Genomic DNA, 12638 nt, shown 5'->3' with positions numbered 1-12638 from the left:
ACAAGTTTGGATTCCTATACCATAAAGATGTAGTTAGAGGTGAACTAGATGTGAATTTGATGAGAAAATATTACAGAGGTTGGAGACTTGACTTGGAAACCCTGACACTGTACTAAAGGACCTAAGCTTTCTCAAGTACAGTTACCTCTTGAATATAGATTCTGTCCAGTATGTTGTCTCGGTGTACGACAAGCTATTTATTCTTTTTCATCCGCTCCCAAGCTGAAAATAGTATTTTAGGTACTCATATTTTCCCAAAAGTCTAAAATCAACTTCAGTTTTTTCACATTTGAGATGTGTTGTTATTTTTGCACTTTGTACGAAGCAGTCCACCAGCTCTCTCTCCACTTGCCCATTTCTGATACATCCCAAAACTGGGTATTTCCACAGACAGCAGTCTGAGGTGATGTCACTGTCGTCTGTGGTTTATTTGGGATTCAAATCGGGACTTTGTGATGGCCATTACTTTGTGATAACCCATACAGCAAATATGACAGACTCCTTCTGTGTTAATATTTCTCTAAACCCAACTGACCTAAAAAAAATCAAAAGCTTAGTCCATTTAAACTCCAATAACAGTAACAAATGTGTCGTTTTAAACAGTTTTTCTAAATATATGGTATAAGCTACGCATGGCACTACTAAATTGCATTTCTAAGTAATACTGTTATGAATTATTTAATTTAATTTAAAAGTAGCAAAAATTCAATATTGTGCAAGTTCTCCCACCTAAAAAGATGAGAGGCCAGTAATTGACATCATATAGGCTTCTAGTACGAGAGACAAAAAGACAGAACATTTCTAGAAAATCAAATTGTTTGATTTTTTTTTAAGAATTTGCAAATTATGGTGGAAAATAAGTATTTGGTCAATAACAAAAGTTCATCTCAATACTTTGTTATATATCTTTTGTTGGCAATGACAGAGGTCAAATGTTTTCTGTAAGTCTTCAAAAAGTTGGCACACACTGTTGCTGATATGTTGGGCCATTCCTCCATGTAGATTTCCTCTGGAGCAGGGATGTTTTGGGGCTGTCGCTGGGCAACATGGACTTTCACCTCCCTCCCAAGGTGTTCTATGGGGTTGAGGTCTGGAAACTGGAGAGAAGCATTTCAGGACCTTGAAATGCTTCTTACGAAACCACTCCTTTGTTGCCCTGGTGGTGTGCTTGGGATCATTGTCATGCTGAAAGACCCAGCCACTTCCATCGTGTTGATGGAAGGAGGTTTGCACTCAAAATCACACGACACATGGCCCCATTCATTCTTCTTACAGAAATTATAGGGCTGTGTGAACCAGAAATCTTGCTTGTGTGTTATTGACCAAATACTTATTTTCCACCATAATTGCAGATAAATTATTTTTTAAAAATCAGACAATGTGAATTTCTAGATGTTTTCTCATTTTGTCTCTCATAGGTGAGGTCTACCTGTGATGTCATTTACAGGCCTCATCTTTAAAATGGGACAACTTGCACAATTGGTGGCTTACTAAATACTTTTTCCCCCCACTGTATCTGGTCATCTATCTTTCCATCTTTCTAAAGTGTTGCAGACTGATAGACATTTATGAAATTGTGATACATAATTGTACTTTTAAACCTTTAAAGTAAATTTTGGTTCTCCTTTGCCTGTTACACCATTCAAAACAATGCGGAAGTGACTGATGGGAAAAGGAAGTGTTTGACTAAAGATCCGAGAACTTTAACTATCTACTACTTGATGTGGTAGAGTGACGGATGAACCATTAATAAATGAGCCCTGTTTGTCTCTTCCTTTAAGAAAATAAGTGAGCAGTTCTCCTTTTCCCTTTACAAAGATGGGTCCTCTTCTCACAAAGCGGAAGCCATACTCCTTCAAAATATTATAGCAGTCCTCCACTACCTGGGGAAAAAACGTACTGTCAGCAGATCATGAAAGTTAAAAAATGTATTGAAAACAAAATCATATCCAACATCATTGTTGGATACCCAACAGTGATGTTGGATATTAGAGACATCTTAAACTACAAGATTGTAAACAACAATTTACAAACCTTATTACAAATATGGCTAAGATTATTTTGACAGACTATATGACCCAGGGCTGGCCCAAGGCATAAACAAACTGAGCAGTTGAGCAGTTGTTTGGGGCCCTGGGGCCACCACAGGGCTCTTAAGTGGAGCAGATTTAAAAAAATATATATTTTTAAGTAATAATTGTTGCATAATGATTTTAACAATGACAGACATTATAAACCTGTGATTGTTTTACAATAATATATATTTGATGATGTATAAATCACTGTTTATATGGGCAAAAAAAACAAAGAAATTGGGGGCCCTCTTGTGGCCACGGTAGGTCACGCTTAACCGGTAACATGACCTGCATCGCAATGTACAGAGCGCATCCAAATGTCCAAAGCACCAGTGGAAAAGAAGTTAATAAAACAATGTCTCAAAAAAGAACTTATCCTTCAGGGAGAGAGAAAAGAAAGAGGAAGAATAGAAAAAAAACCCAAGATAAAGGTTTATTTTAATGTGTTTTTTTAATGTACTGTTTATTAAAAAAATTGGTGGAGATGCCAATAGAAAATTAGAATGATAGCGACTTTGAACAGTCCAGTTCAACAACCAAACATTTATGCTAGTTTCTTTGTAACTGAGTTCTAACTTTAAATGAGTTGATTCTTGTTGTCGGCCCTAAATGTTTCTGAGGGTTTTTGGCTTCAAAACGGTATGTTTGATAACATTTGATAATTAAAACGTCTCAGTGTTTGATATTGTCTAGCAAAATGTTTTTACATCAGGCTACATGGCTACTACATTAATATATTGATGAGCTAATCTAAGCTGTAGGTGGTGATATGTTCTTTGTTGCTGATAATTTATGTGACAAAAACAAACATTATTTTTGCATCAACTTCTAAGTTATGTGAAACTTCTCCAATGAATGTTGTTTAAAGGCACAGAACCAACCCAGTACCGGTCAACATTCTCAGATGAGAGACTCACCTGGTATAAATTAAAATTTTAGCTCTTCTAATTACACTTAAGAGAAATTAATTTAATCAGAGTTTGTCATGAATATGTGTGTATTTAGTCCATCTTAATCAGAGGTGTGCCAATTGCAGTTTTCTTACTCATCCCCAGTTACAGATCTTTAGAAGATCTTAAACCAATCTTGCCGATTCTGATTTTGACGAAGTTTTTTTTTTTCTGAAATGTTTGTAAATAGGGCTGCACAGTGGCGCAGTTGGTAGCACTGTTGACTCGCAGCAAGAAGGTTCTGGGTTCGATTCTCAGCCTGGTGTCTTTCTGCATGGAGTTTGCATGTTCTCCCTGTGCATGGTTGGTTTTCTCCGGGTTCTCCGGTTTCCTCCCACAGTCCAAAAACATGACTGTCAGGTTAATTGGTCTCTCTAAAATTGTCCCTGGGTGAGTGTGTGTGTACATGGTTGTTTGTCCTGTGTGTCTCTGTGTTGCCCTGCGACAGACTGGAGACCTGTCCAGGGTGACCCCGCCTCTCGCCCGGAACGTTAGCTGGAGATGCACCAGCACCTCCCAACTCCACTAGGGACAAGGGTGTATAGAAAATGGATGGATGTTTGTAAATATAGCACAAAAGTCACTGAGTTGCAACGGTGGGATGAATATTGTTAACTGCAAACGTGCAGACATGATCTGGTTGGTCTGTCAGTCAAACCTCTCACTGTAGAGCAGAAGAGGACAGAGGCTGATTTTTAAACCTTTGCTGACCAAGATAAGATCAGTTTCACATGTAGGTATCTGCAATTCACCGATCTCTCAAATTCAGGAAACAGTAGCAGATAAATCGGCTGGATAAATGTATCCTGTGATACACACAAATAGGATGCAATTAAAACAGCACTGCCAGAGATGAAATAAGTTTATAGCAATTGTGTGAATGATATAATTATATCACTGTTGATTGCAGCAGTCCACCATTTTTGCAGAATAGAGGGTCCCAAAACCAAATTTCAGTTAGGGCCCCATGGAGGTTTGGGCTGGCCTCGAAAAGACCCCAAAATATTGTTTTTGAATGTAAATTTAATTAAATTATAAATAGAAATATGTCATTCCTAGGCATTAAAATATTTCAGGTGTTATTTTTCCCCATAACTTGAATGTGAATTTCTAGCAATAGAAAAAGCACTTTACACTCACATTTATACACAGATTGGGGTCCAGTGCCTTGCCCAGGGGAACATTGACATGTGGCAGGAGGAAGCTGGAATTGAACCTACAACCTTCCAATTGCAAGGCAACTACTCTACCCACAGGGCCATTGTCACCCATTTTATATCTTCATAACAACTTGGGATAGAAAGTAATTTTAGTACAATCAACGTTTATGTTTTGGGATGGCAATTTCCACCTTTTTACAAAAAAGGAAGACAAAGCCTTCTCTTGACAACTTAATTTTATGATTTTTTTCTTTTATCAGACCATTTGTGGATTTGGAATTTACTCTGTTATACCTCTCCTAGGGCTGCCACCTTATCGTGGTGGAGGGGTTTGAGTGTCCCAATGATCCTAGGAGCTATGCTGTCCGGGGCTTTATGCCCCTGGTAGGGTCACCCAAGGCAGACAGGTCCTGTAACAATTTGTAACCCAATTCTCTCGGAGAATTGGGTTACAAATTGACACTCTTGTCTTTTTCTCTCTCCCTCGCTCTATTTTTTTGGAAAACCTGACTATCTTTTTTTGTAGCATAGTAACCGCCACAGTCGTTCTTGTCTTCTACTCACTGCTGCTGAACACCGTCACCGTCAAGCGCGAGCAGGAATGAACCATTTCATGCAGATCCAGGGGGGTTCAGGGCAAAATGTGTGCTTTTTGGTCTGGGAGGGGTAACATTTAATTTTTACTGCTAAAAGCAATTTTAGAAAACACAATATAATTAATACCAAGGGTTCCATTTTTATTTCTATGAACAAAAACAAAAAAACAAAACAAAAAAAATTTGTGGAAGGCCCCCTGTCAGTCAGGGACCCTTGGAATTGTCCTAACTTTTCCCCCCTGCGTCAACGCCCCTCAAAACCCAGGGATCATACATTTTCAAATGCTATCGCAAATCTAACAATATTTACAAATTTGTCAGCATAAGCCACTGGCGCCAGCATTGTATGATCTGATTATCAAAACAGCTGTTTTGTTGTTCAGTAGTCTCAAAACCATTTCCAAGTTCAGTTTATTAAGTCAGTCAGTAACATTGAATCAAGACTCCTCAGTCTGAGAGAGAAAAAGTGCAAATGATTCCCTGGGATGTGTGTTTTTAGACTCAACAGTAAAACCTTTTAAAACTGTAAACATTGGTTACTAGTCAGCTTCTTCAGCTTGTTGTTTTTCCACAAGGTATGTAGTTATTTTAACATTTGTTGTGCAAAATTTGCAGCAATATTGCTTATATTTCAGCTTGTCAGATAAGTTGAAAAGTGCATGACATTGTGTATTAACATTAAAACTTCCCTGACCTATTTCTGTGAGCTACAATTACTTGATTATGATGATGTAGGGCCAGACTAAGAGTTATTTGGTTTGTGTTTTAAGACTGCAGGAGGCTGAATGGCTATTTAACACGGTCCAAGCTGCATCACAAGATGATTGCCATTGCCCCTGTAGTTTAACATTCTCACGTTGTAGTTTAGTTTTATAAGTATTAAAATCTTTAAAAAACTTTGTTTTTTTTGTTCAAGACCAAATTTGTCATTTGTAATCTTGAAAAGCAAAATGCAAATAACAAACCTCATGCCACCCTAGACGAGAAGCCGCTCTGGGCCGCTCCACGTTGCCCATTTCAGAAACCTCTACTGGGTATATATATATCTATATGACACGTGCTGATGTTAAAGGTGGACATGTGATGTACGAGATGTGAAAACATGTGATTTCAATTTAGGAACCATGAAAATAAAGAATAACAATACCCGTTTTGTTTTGTGCTGACTTTCTCCTGACGTTTTCATTCACATTTTGTGAATTGATATTTAGGTGTTTTATATTTCATATTATGATTGTAATCTTGATTATTTGGTCAGTTAAAAGAAAACTTCTTATTTAGTTCTCAAATAAATCCAGGAATACTTGTTTTTTAAACTAAAAAATCAGTGTTGTCTATGAAGTAATTACTTCCCTCGGTCATTAACTTTGCACAAACATATTACAGGTATGATTTGTACCGAGTACCTTTCCAACACTTAAGAATAACCAAAAATGGAATAAACCTAGTAACCAAGTTGTTTTTTGGAGCGCTGAGAGCTGTACCTGGATATTTCCCATCACTCCTGTGGACTCCATACGACTGGCCACATTCACAGTGTTTCCCCAGATGTCATAGTGGGGTTTCCGGGCACCAATCACTCCAGCTAGCACTCCTCCTTTGTTCAGGCCTGTAGGAGAGGGTTTTTATGTTAAATGAAAGATTATAGAGTATGTAAGGTTTAATACTAACTGAGTTCTCAGGAGTGGTGTGGAAGTAAATTGAATGTTTAGCTGTATTATAAACTAATGAATTGGTCATATTTGTCTTGTAATTAAAGGAAGCGGAGGAGGACTACACTTCTTTTAACTTTATACTGTATAAAAATGACAAATCTTCAATGTTGTCTGATGAAAAGATGTAAAAACATATCTACAAAACTGTGAGGGTGTACTCATAAAACTTTACTTTAAAATGTTGTTACTTTTTTTTAAAGGTTTTGTTGGCTCTAGTGGCTTTTATTTGAAAGTAGTTTGACAGGAAGGAGGGCAATGAGAGAAAGGGGGAAGACATGTGTATTAACACATGTCTTCCCCCTTCGTGGGTTCAATTCCCAGGCCGGGAATCGAGCCCACGACCACTGGCATGAGGACTAAGGCATCGATATACAGGTTGTGCTTTGCCCCTGCACCACCACAGCACCCAAAAAATGTTGTTACTTTTTTATGAGCAGAATGAAGTTCCACTTGTGAATTTCACAGAAAAAGAAGAAATATTGATATCAGAATTTTCAATTATAGGAGAACCCTTATAAATAATACATTGAACATTTCCTTGGGGCTGAAAAATCTTTTTTCTTTCAGCAAAGGTCTCCGTTTCTGTTACGTCAAAGTGTTAGGCAGTGAATGGATCTGCTGACTATTCCTGGTGGAGTGTGAATAATTATAAAATAATATAATTGGAACTACTTACTATACATTTTGTTAAAAAATGTACGTTTTAATTGTGTTATTATCCTTAACATTCTTTTTTGTATTAGTTATGTTTTACTGAATTTTTTTGGTTACATTTGATTTACTTGTTTCTACTTTTGATTCCGTTAAAGTTTTCCATTCTGTGGTGTTAATTTCATTATCAAAAAAAAGTAGAAAATTATAGAGGACAACTTTTAGTTTGACCTAGTTTGACCTTTAAGGTGTGAAAACTGTGCTTTGAGAGCCATGGACTCATGTAGAAATGAATGTTACTCTGATCCCTATCTTGAAAAATGTTAAGGACTTACAGGGCACATAAAACATAACAGCCTATTAAATGCGTCCCACTAGTTCTTTGTGTCATTGTACACACTAATGTTAAGTATTTATTTATTTACTTAAGTATGTATTAATTTATTTATTTTTAACATCCCAGTTGTTCTGTGTTTACACTCTATTTGTTATATTTATTAGTTTTACTTGTGTGTAACAGGTTGTTGTTGTGTTGCAGATTTCTGCCCAGGTCCCTCTTGAAAATGAGATCTAGATCTCAATGGGGTTTTACCTGGTTAAATACAGGAAAAAATAATAATAATAAATTAAGATATATTTATTTATTATTTTATTCAAAATCTGACATGCCTTCGAGAGTTGCTATTTTTAAATTTTGTTGTGCTTTATTTGTGCACAATGACGTTAAAATGAATTCTGATTCCAATTCTGATTATGACATGCATCATGGAACTCTGAATTAAACTATGATATTTCAGGTTTGCAAACAAATCAGACCTTGTTTGCAAAACTTTGGCTTATACTCTACAACTCATGCTCCAATAAAGCCTAGGTAAAGGAAAAGGTCGTACCAATGCGTAGCATGAAGTTGTTGAATGACTGGTAGTTGATGTTCATTAGTGTCACCTTCATGGCCAGAGCAAAGTCTGCCAAGTCTGCCAGGTGCTGCCAGCGCTCTCTGTCAGACTGCTCTTCCTTCTGTAGGACAGAAATGCAATGCTGTAGCATAAGGATGATTAACATTTGTGAAAAACAGATAACAATGAATTATGATGATGACATTCATAATAAGTATATAAATATATACTTTTATTGATGAGGTGTTTGACCTTGTTACAAATTGAACTAAATGAAGCATTACCACTACCAAACTAAAAAAAAAAAAAAAAGAAAAAAAAACGGATTTAAGCTACAAGGGGGCAACAGAGACACAGTTGCCATTCACCAGTGACCCAAACATTACTTAAGAGAATTAGGTCATCTGCTTACCTTCATGCACATGTAACCATCATTGACATCAGAGGTGACACCTGATGCTGCCATGTATGTGCTCCCAATGGTCTTGATCTTTGTGATGTAGCGAAATTTGGGCTCATCCAGTAGCTGACATTGATGCAAATAAAGAAATATAAGAACTTTATTAATTCCACAGGAAATCAAGAATATTTTTAGGGCCTGGATTATCTTGATTTGTTTTGGGACTTGATTCTAGCTTTAATATTATACTGCGTTCATTAGTCTCTTTCTTTGATTAGATCAGCTTTGTCTGTTTTACCTTAGTTCAGTCCTCTAGTTTTATTATGGTCCTTACATGAAGTCCAGTGTAAATTCAATAAGGAAGACTCTTCATCTCACCTGCTCAGCTAATCACCTCATCAGGCTCCTCCTACCCAGCCGTCTCCTCCAATCATCAGGGTTCGCTTCTTTCATAAAGACCGGCGTCCTCTACACCTGCTCCTCAGTCAAGCATCAAGCAAGCTGCTGCACAACCTCCATACAATCTTACGGTCTGCCGGGTCCTCACTCCTTTTCATGGAGATCACTAGCTTATTTTTGTTCTTTTTTATCTATGCTCAAAAGCTCTGCTTGCGCTGCTAGCATGGCTCCACTTCAATCTCGATCTCCCACTGTCCCCTCTTCAGTCCATTTCTGCTGCTCTCCTTCCTACTGCCAATGTGTGCTTCCAAACCACATTCTGATGTTAAATCATTATGTTGTTGTGAATGTACTTTATTACTGAATATTAGCTGGGCTGCACAGTGGCACAGTTAGTAGCACCGTCTTTCTGCATGGAGTTTGTATGTTCTCCCTGTGCATGTGTGGGTTTTCTCTGGGTACTCCGGTTTCCTCCCACAGTCCAAAAACATGATTGTCAAGTTAATTGGCCTCTCTAAATTCTCCCTAGGTGTGTGTGTGTGTGTGTGTGTGTGTGTGTGTGTGTGTGTGTGTGTGTGTGTGTGTGTGTGTGTGTGTGTGNGTGTGTGTGTGTGTGTGTGTGTGTGTGTGTGTGTGTGTGTGTGTGTGTGTGTGTGTGTGTGTGTGTGTGTGTGCATGGTTGTTTGTCCCGTCTGTCTCTGTGTTGCCCTGCGGTTGACTGGTGACCTGTCCAGGGTGACCCCACCTCTCACCTGTTGACAGCTGGAGAAAGGCACCATCACCCCTCCCATCCCCTCTAAGGATAAGTGTGTTAGAAAATGCATGGATAGATGGATGGATATATGAGCTAATTTCTTTATTCTTATTGATGTTTTGGTGATATGAAACTGTGATTACTTGATTAATATTGTTGTGCAACATGGAAAAAATTGAGAAATTACTAAAGGTCCCTTTAAATTTGAACTTTAAGTTGATGGATATCAACGTATTGGATTTTAAGCTGCTTCATTCTGGACTTTTCTTGGTCAGTTTTTGTTGTTGTGGTGAACTATTTGACTTGCAGTCTTGCAGAGACAACAGCATCACCATTCCAGAATTGGATGTGCACAGTGGCTAGTGACCAAACTGGTCATTAGCAATGAAACTTTGAATTAACATTGACAGACACATTGAGAAGTAGTTTATTTGTAAACTTGGATCTAAATATCTCAATGAGTTAATTATCTTCTCTCACAAACTGTATGTTTTCCTCTGTTGTTGCTCAGACTGAGGCTCCCACAAATTCTGAATTTTCTGATCAGGCCCAACACCCCCTACAAGTCTGTAGTATAGGTATTAGTCATTGAAGTAACTTACCTTACCTTTTATCTAATAACCATCAAGGATATTAGAAGTAACCTTCCTTAAGGGTTATTTACATTACATAATCCTTTAAATTGCCTTTTAAAATTGTGAATAAATGTTCCTTAAAAACTAACTATCCCACATCTTAGGGGCACAATACTTACACTATCAAAGTCTGAGATGATCTCGTTGAGAAACCGTAGACATTCAATGCCACCATTATTGATGCTCTCCTCTGTGTAAAAGTCAGAGAAGTTGGGAATTGAGGCAAACATGACACCAATCTCATCGTATGACTGGCTGTACAACTCCTGAAAAAAAGAAATGCATAAATCAATTCAGAAGCAAGATAAAGTGAGATTCCAATCTGTTATTTCCTAAGTATTTTAAGGTTTAATTGCAAAATCAATTATTCCATTTTCTCAAACTTTTGCAAATGGTAGTAGGGTTTGGGGTTTAAGATCTCAAAATGTAAAGGGCATAAGAAATAAAATGTAGAATTATTATTATTATTATAAAAGCATGTTAATTTACACAAAAAAACGCATTACTTGTTATCCAGGTCCTTCTTGCAAATAAGATCTGGCTCTCCATGGGGTTTTACTTTGTTAAGTAAATTAAATAAGAACAAGTTGGAATTTAATTATGGACATTTTAGTTTAGTTTGGAACAACATAAAAGTTTGAGTTGAAACTTTCTGTAGAATTACATTAAAGAGATTTGAATTATTTCTTAGAAAAAAATTATTTGAGTGAGTGACTTAAATTTGTCATGTTAAACATATTTAATGAATTCAGTTAAAAAAAACTTAGTAAATTGAGTTGTACAAACTTAATTAATTGAGTTGGATGGTCATTGTAATATATTCGGCTTCTTGTCTAATGCTTTACATGAAGGAGCGATCCTGTTGGGAAGCTGGGGTTTTGGTTTCTTTGGGGTTTTTCTTCCATTTCCTCTAGTCATCCACCAGATGGAGAAAGACATTGCCCATCACTGGCTGATTATACCAATCCGCATCATCAGCCAGTGTATAAGAGAAGCCAGTCACCAGTCCTTCAGTGCCTGAGCGTTAACCATTCATGGTACTCTGCGCCCCTCAGTGTTTGCTCTTCCTGAGTCTCTCTTGAGTGTTTAACTCAACTCTCCTTTGTGATTCTCCTTGCAGATTCTGTAGTGGAGCTCTGGGTGTTGCCCTTTGTGTCTCCTGAGTTCTTCTCCTTCGACAAGAAACTCCATAAAGAAACATCTGGTTCATGATTCCAAGACTGGCAATAATCCTCTTTCTGTGCTATTACCAGTGTTGTGATCAAGACCACCTAACCCGAGACCAAGACAAGACCAAGACTTTTAGGGACCGAGACCGAGTCAAGACCAAGACCAGCGCCCCACACTACATGATATGATAAAATGTGAAATATGATCAAAATTACTTCTCAAATTGATCTGAAAGATCCATATTCCCATAAAAACACCTAGATATTAAATACTTAATAAATTTAACCAATATTAAAAGCAGAACAAACTCTTTGATCTGCTTTGCTTCCATCTCTGTGCTACGATCCAAGGTGGTCTTGTGTCATCCCTAAAAAGATAACGCCCTGGGTGTTTGTCCATGTTGCTCATGTCAGAAACCACCACTGTCTGCACCATTAAACATAGCAATTGAGGCAAAGCCCTGACGGTAAATAACGCTCAACTTTGAACAATGACCATGGAGCAACAAGCAAGAAGTAACCAAGAAGGCCAGCCACCAAAACAACACAGAGTCCAGCGTGCGGTGAGGATGCTAATATGGCTAGCATAGCTGAAGTGTTGGAAGAGCTAAAATCACTCCGGTCGGATTTTGGAGCAAAGCTGGATAGTATAGATGAAAGACTGACTGGAATGGCGAGCGCTATGTCTGCGCTGGAGGTTAAAGTGTCTGAGGTAAAACAAGACCTATTAAACCAAGTGGCTCATATGGAGGAGGCCGAGGTTCGCATTGCCGAAGTAGAAAGCTCGCTCGAAAAAGCAGAAACATCGTTGACTTCGGCAATGAAACAAATCCTGCTCCTTGAGGCTAAAACAGATGACCTGGAAAATCGAGGAAGGCGAAAGAACAGGTTTCATTACAATAAACAATCCAGAGTTACTGAATGAAAACTTCCTGATAGCATGGCGGCTAGCTGATTACTGCTAGTTCTGAGTGGCTGTTTCTGACTGAGTGGAGTAATTATGCAGAACAGGGAGATCGATTATTTTTTTAAAGATTATCTGTCTCATGTTAGGACAGCGAAAGTTTTAATACGTATGTAGAATAAATTTTTTAAGTTAGATGCTGCAGCTTTAAGCAGAGGTTTGGTGTGAGAGTCACTACCAGGTGGAGCAGAAGCTCCACCTGGTAGTGACCCTGTCAAGCTCAACAGGGTCTTCTTTCCCCGCTGATACTGCCAAGCCCGTTCCCTTGGCTGTG

General features: G+C 37.9%; 1 protein-coding gene across 5 annotated transcripts in view; it reads right to left on the bottom strand.

Annotated features, from left to right (window-relative positions):
• Positions 1-875: 875 nt before the first annotated feature.
• adcy3a (adenylate cyclase 3a) overlaps positions 876-12638 on the bottom strand; it is a 59891-nt gene continuing 48128 nt past the window's right edge. For all 5 annotated transcript variants that reach the window (XM_008432793.2, XM_008432797.2, XM_008432798.2 and 2 more), the window contains 5 exons: positions 10351-10497; positions 8456-8569; positions 8038-8164; positions 6266-6390; positions 876-1883 (listed from right to left, as the gene is read on the bottom strand). In XM_008432793.2, coding sequence (XP_008431015.1) covers positions 1704-1883; positions 6266-6390; positions 8038-8164; positions 8456-8569; positions 10351-10497 — 693 coding nt within the window. In that variant the 3' untranslated portion in view covers positions 876-1703. The remainder of the gene's footprint in view (positions 1884-6265; positions 6391-8037; positions 8165-8455; positions 8570-10350; positions 10498-12638) is intronic.

The sequence above is a fragment of the Poecilia reticulata genome, linkage group LG16 (assembly GCF_000633615.1).
Source record: "Poecilia reticulata strain Guanapo linkage group LG16, Guppy_female_1.0+MT, whole genome shotgun sequence".
NCBI lineage: Eukaryota > Metazoa > Chordata > Actinopteri > Cyprinodontiformes > Poeciliidae > Poecilia > Poecilia reticulata.
The sequence above is the reverse complement of the archived record's forward strand: the minus strand, read 5'-3'. Positions and strand labels throughout refer to the sequence as shown.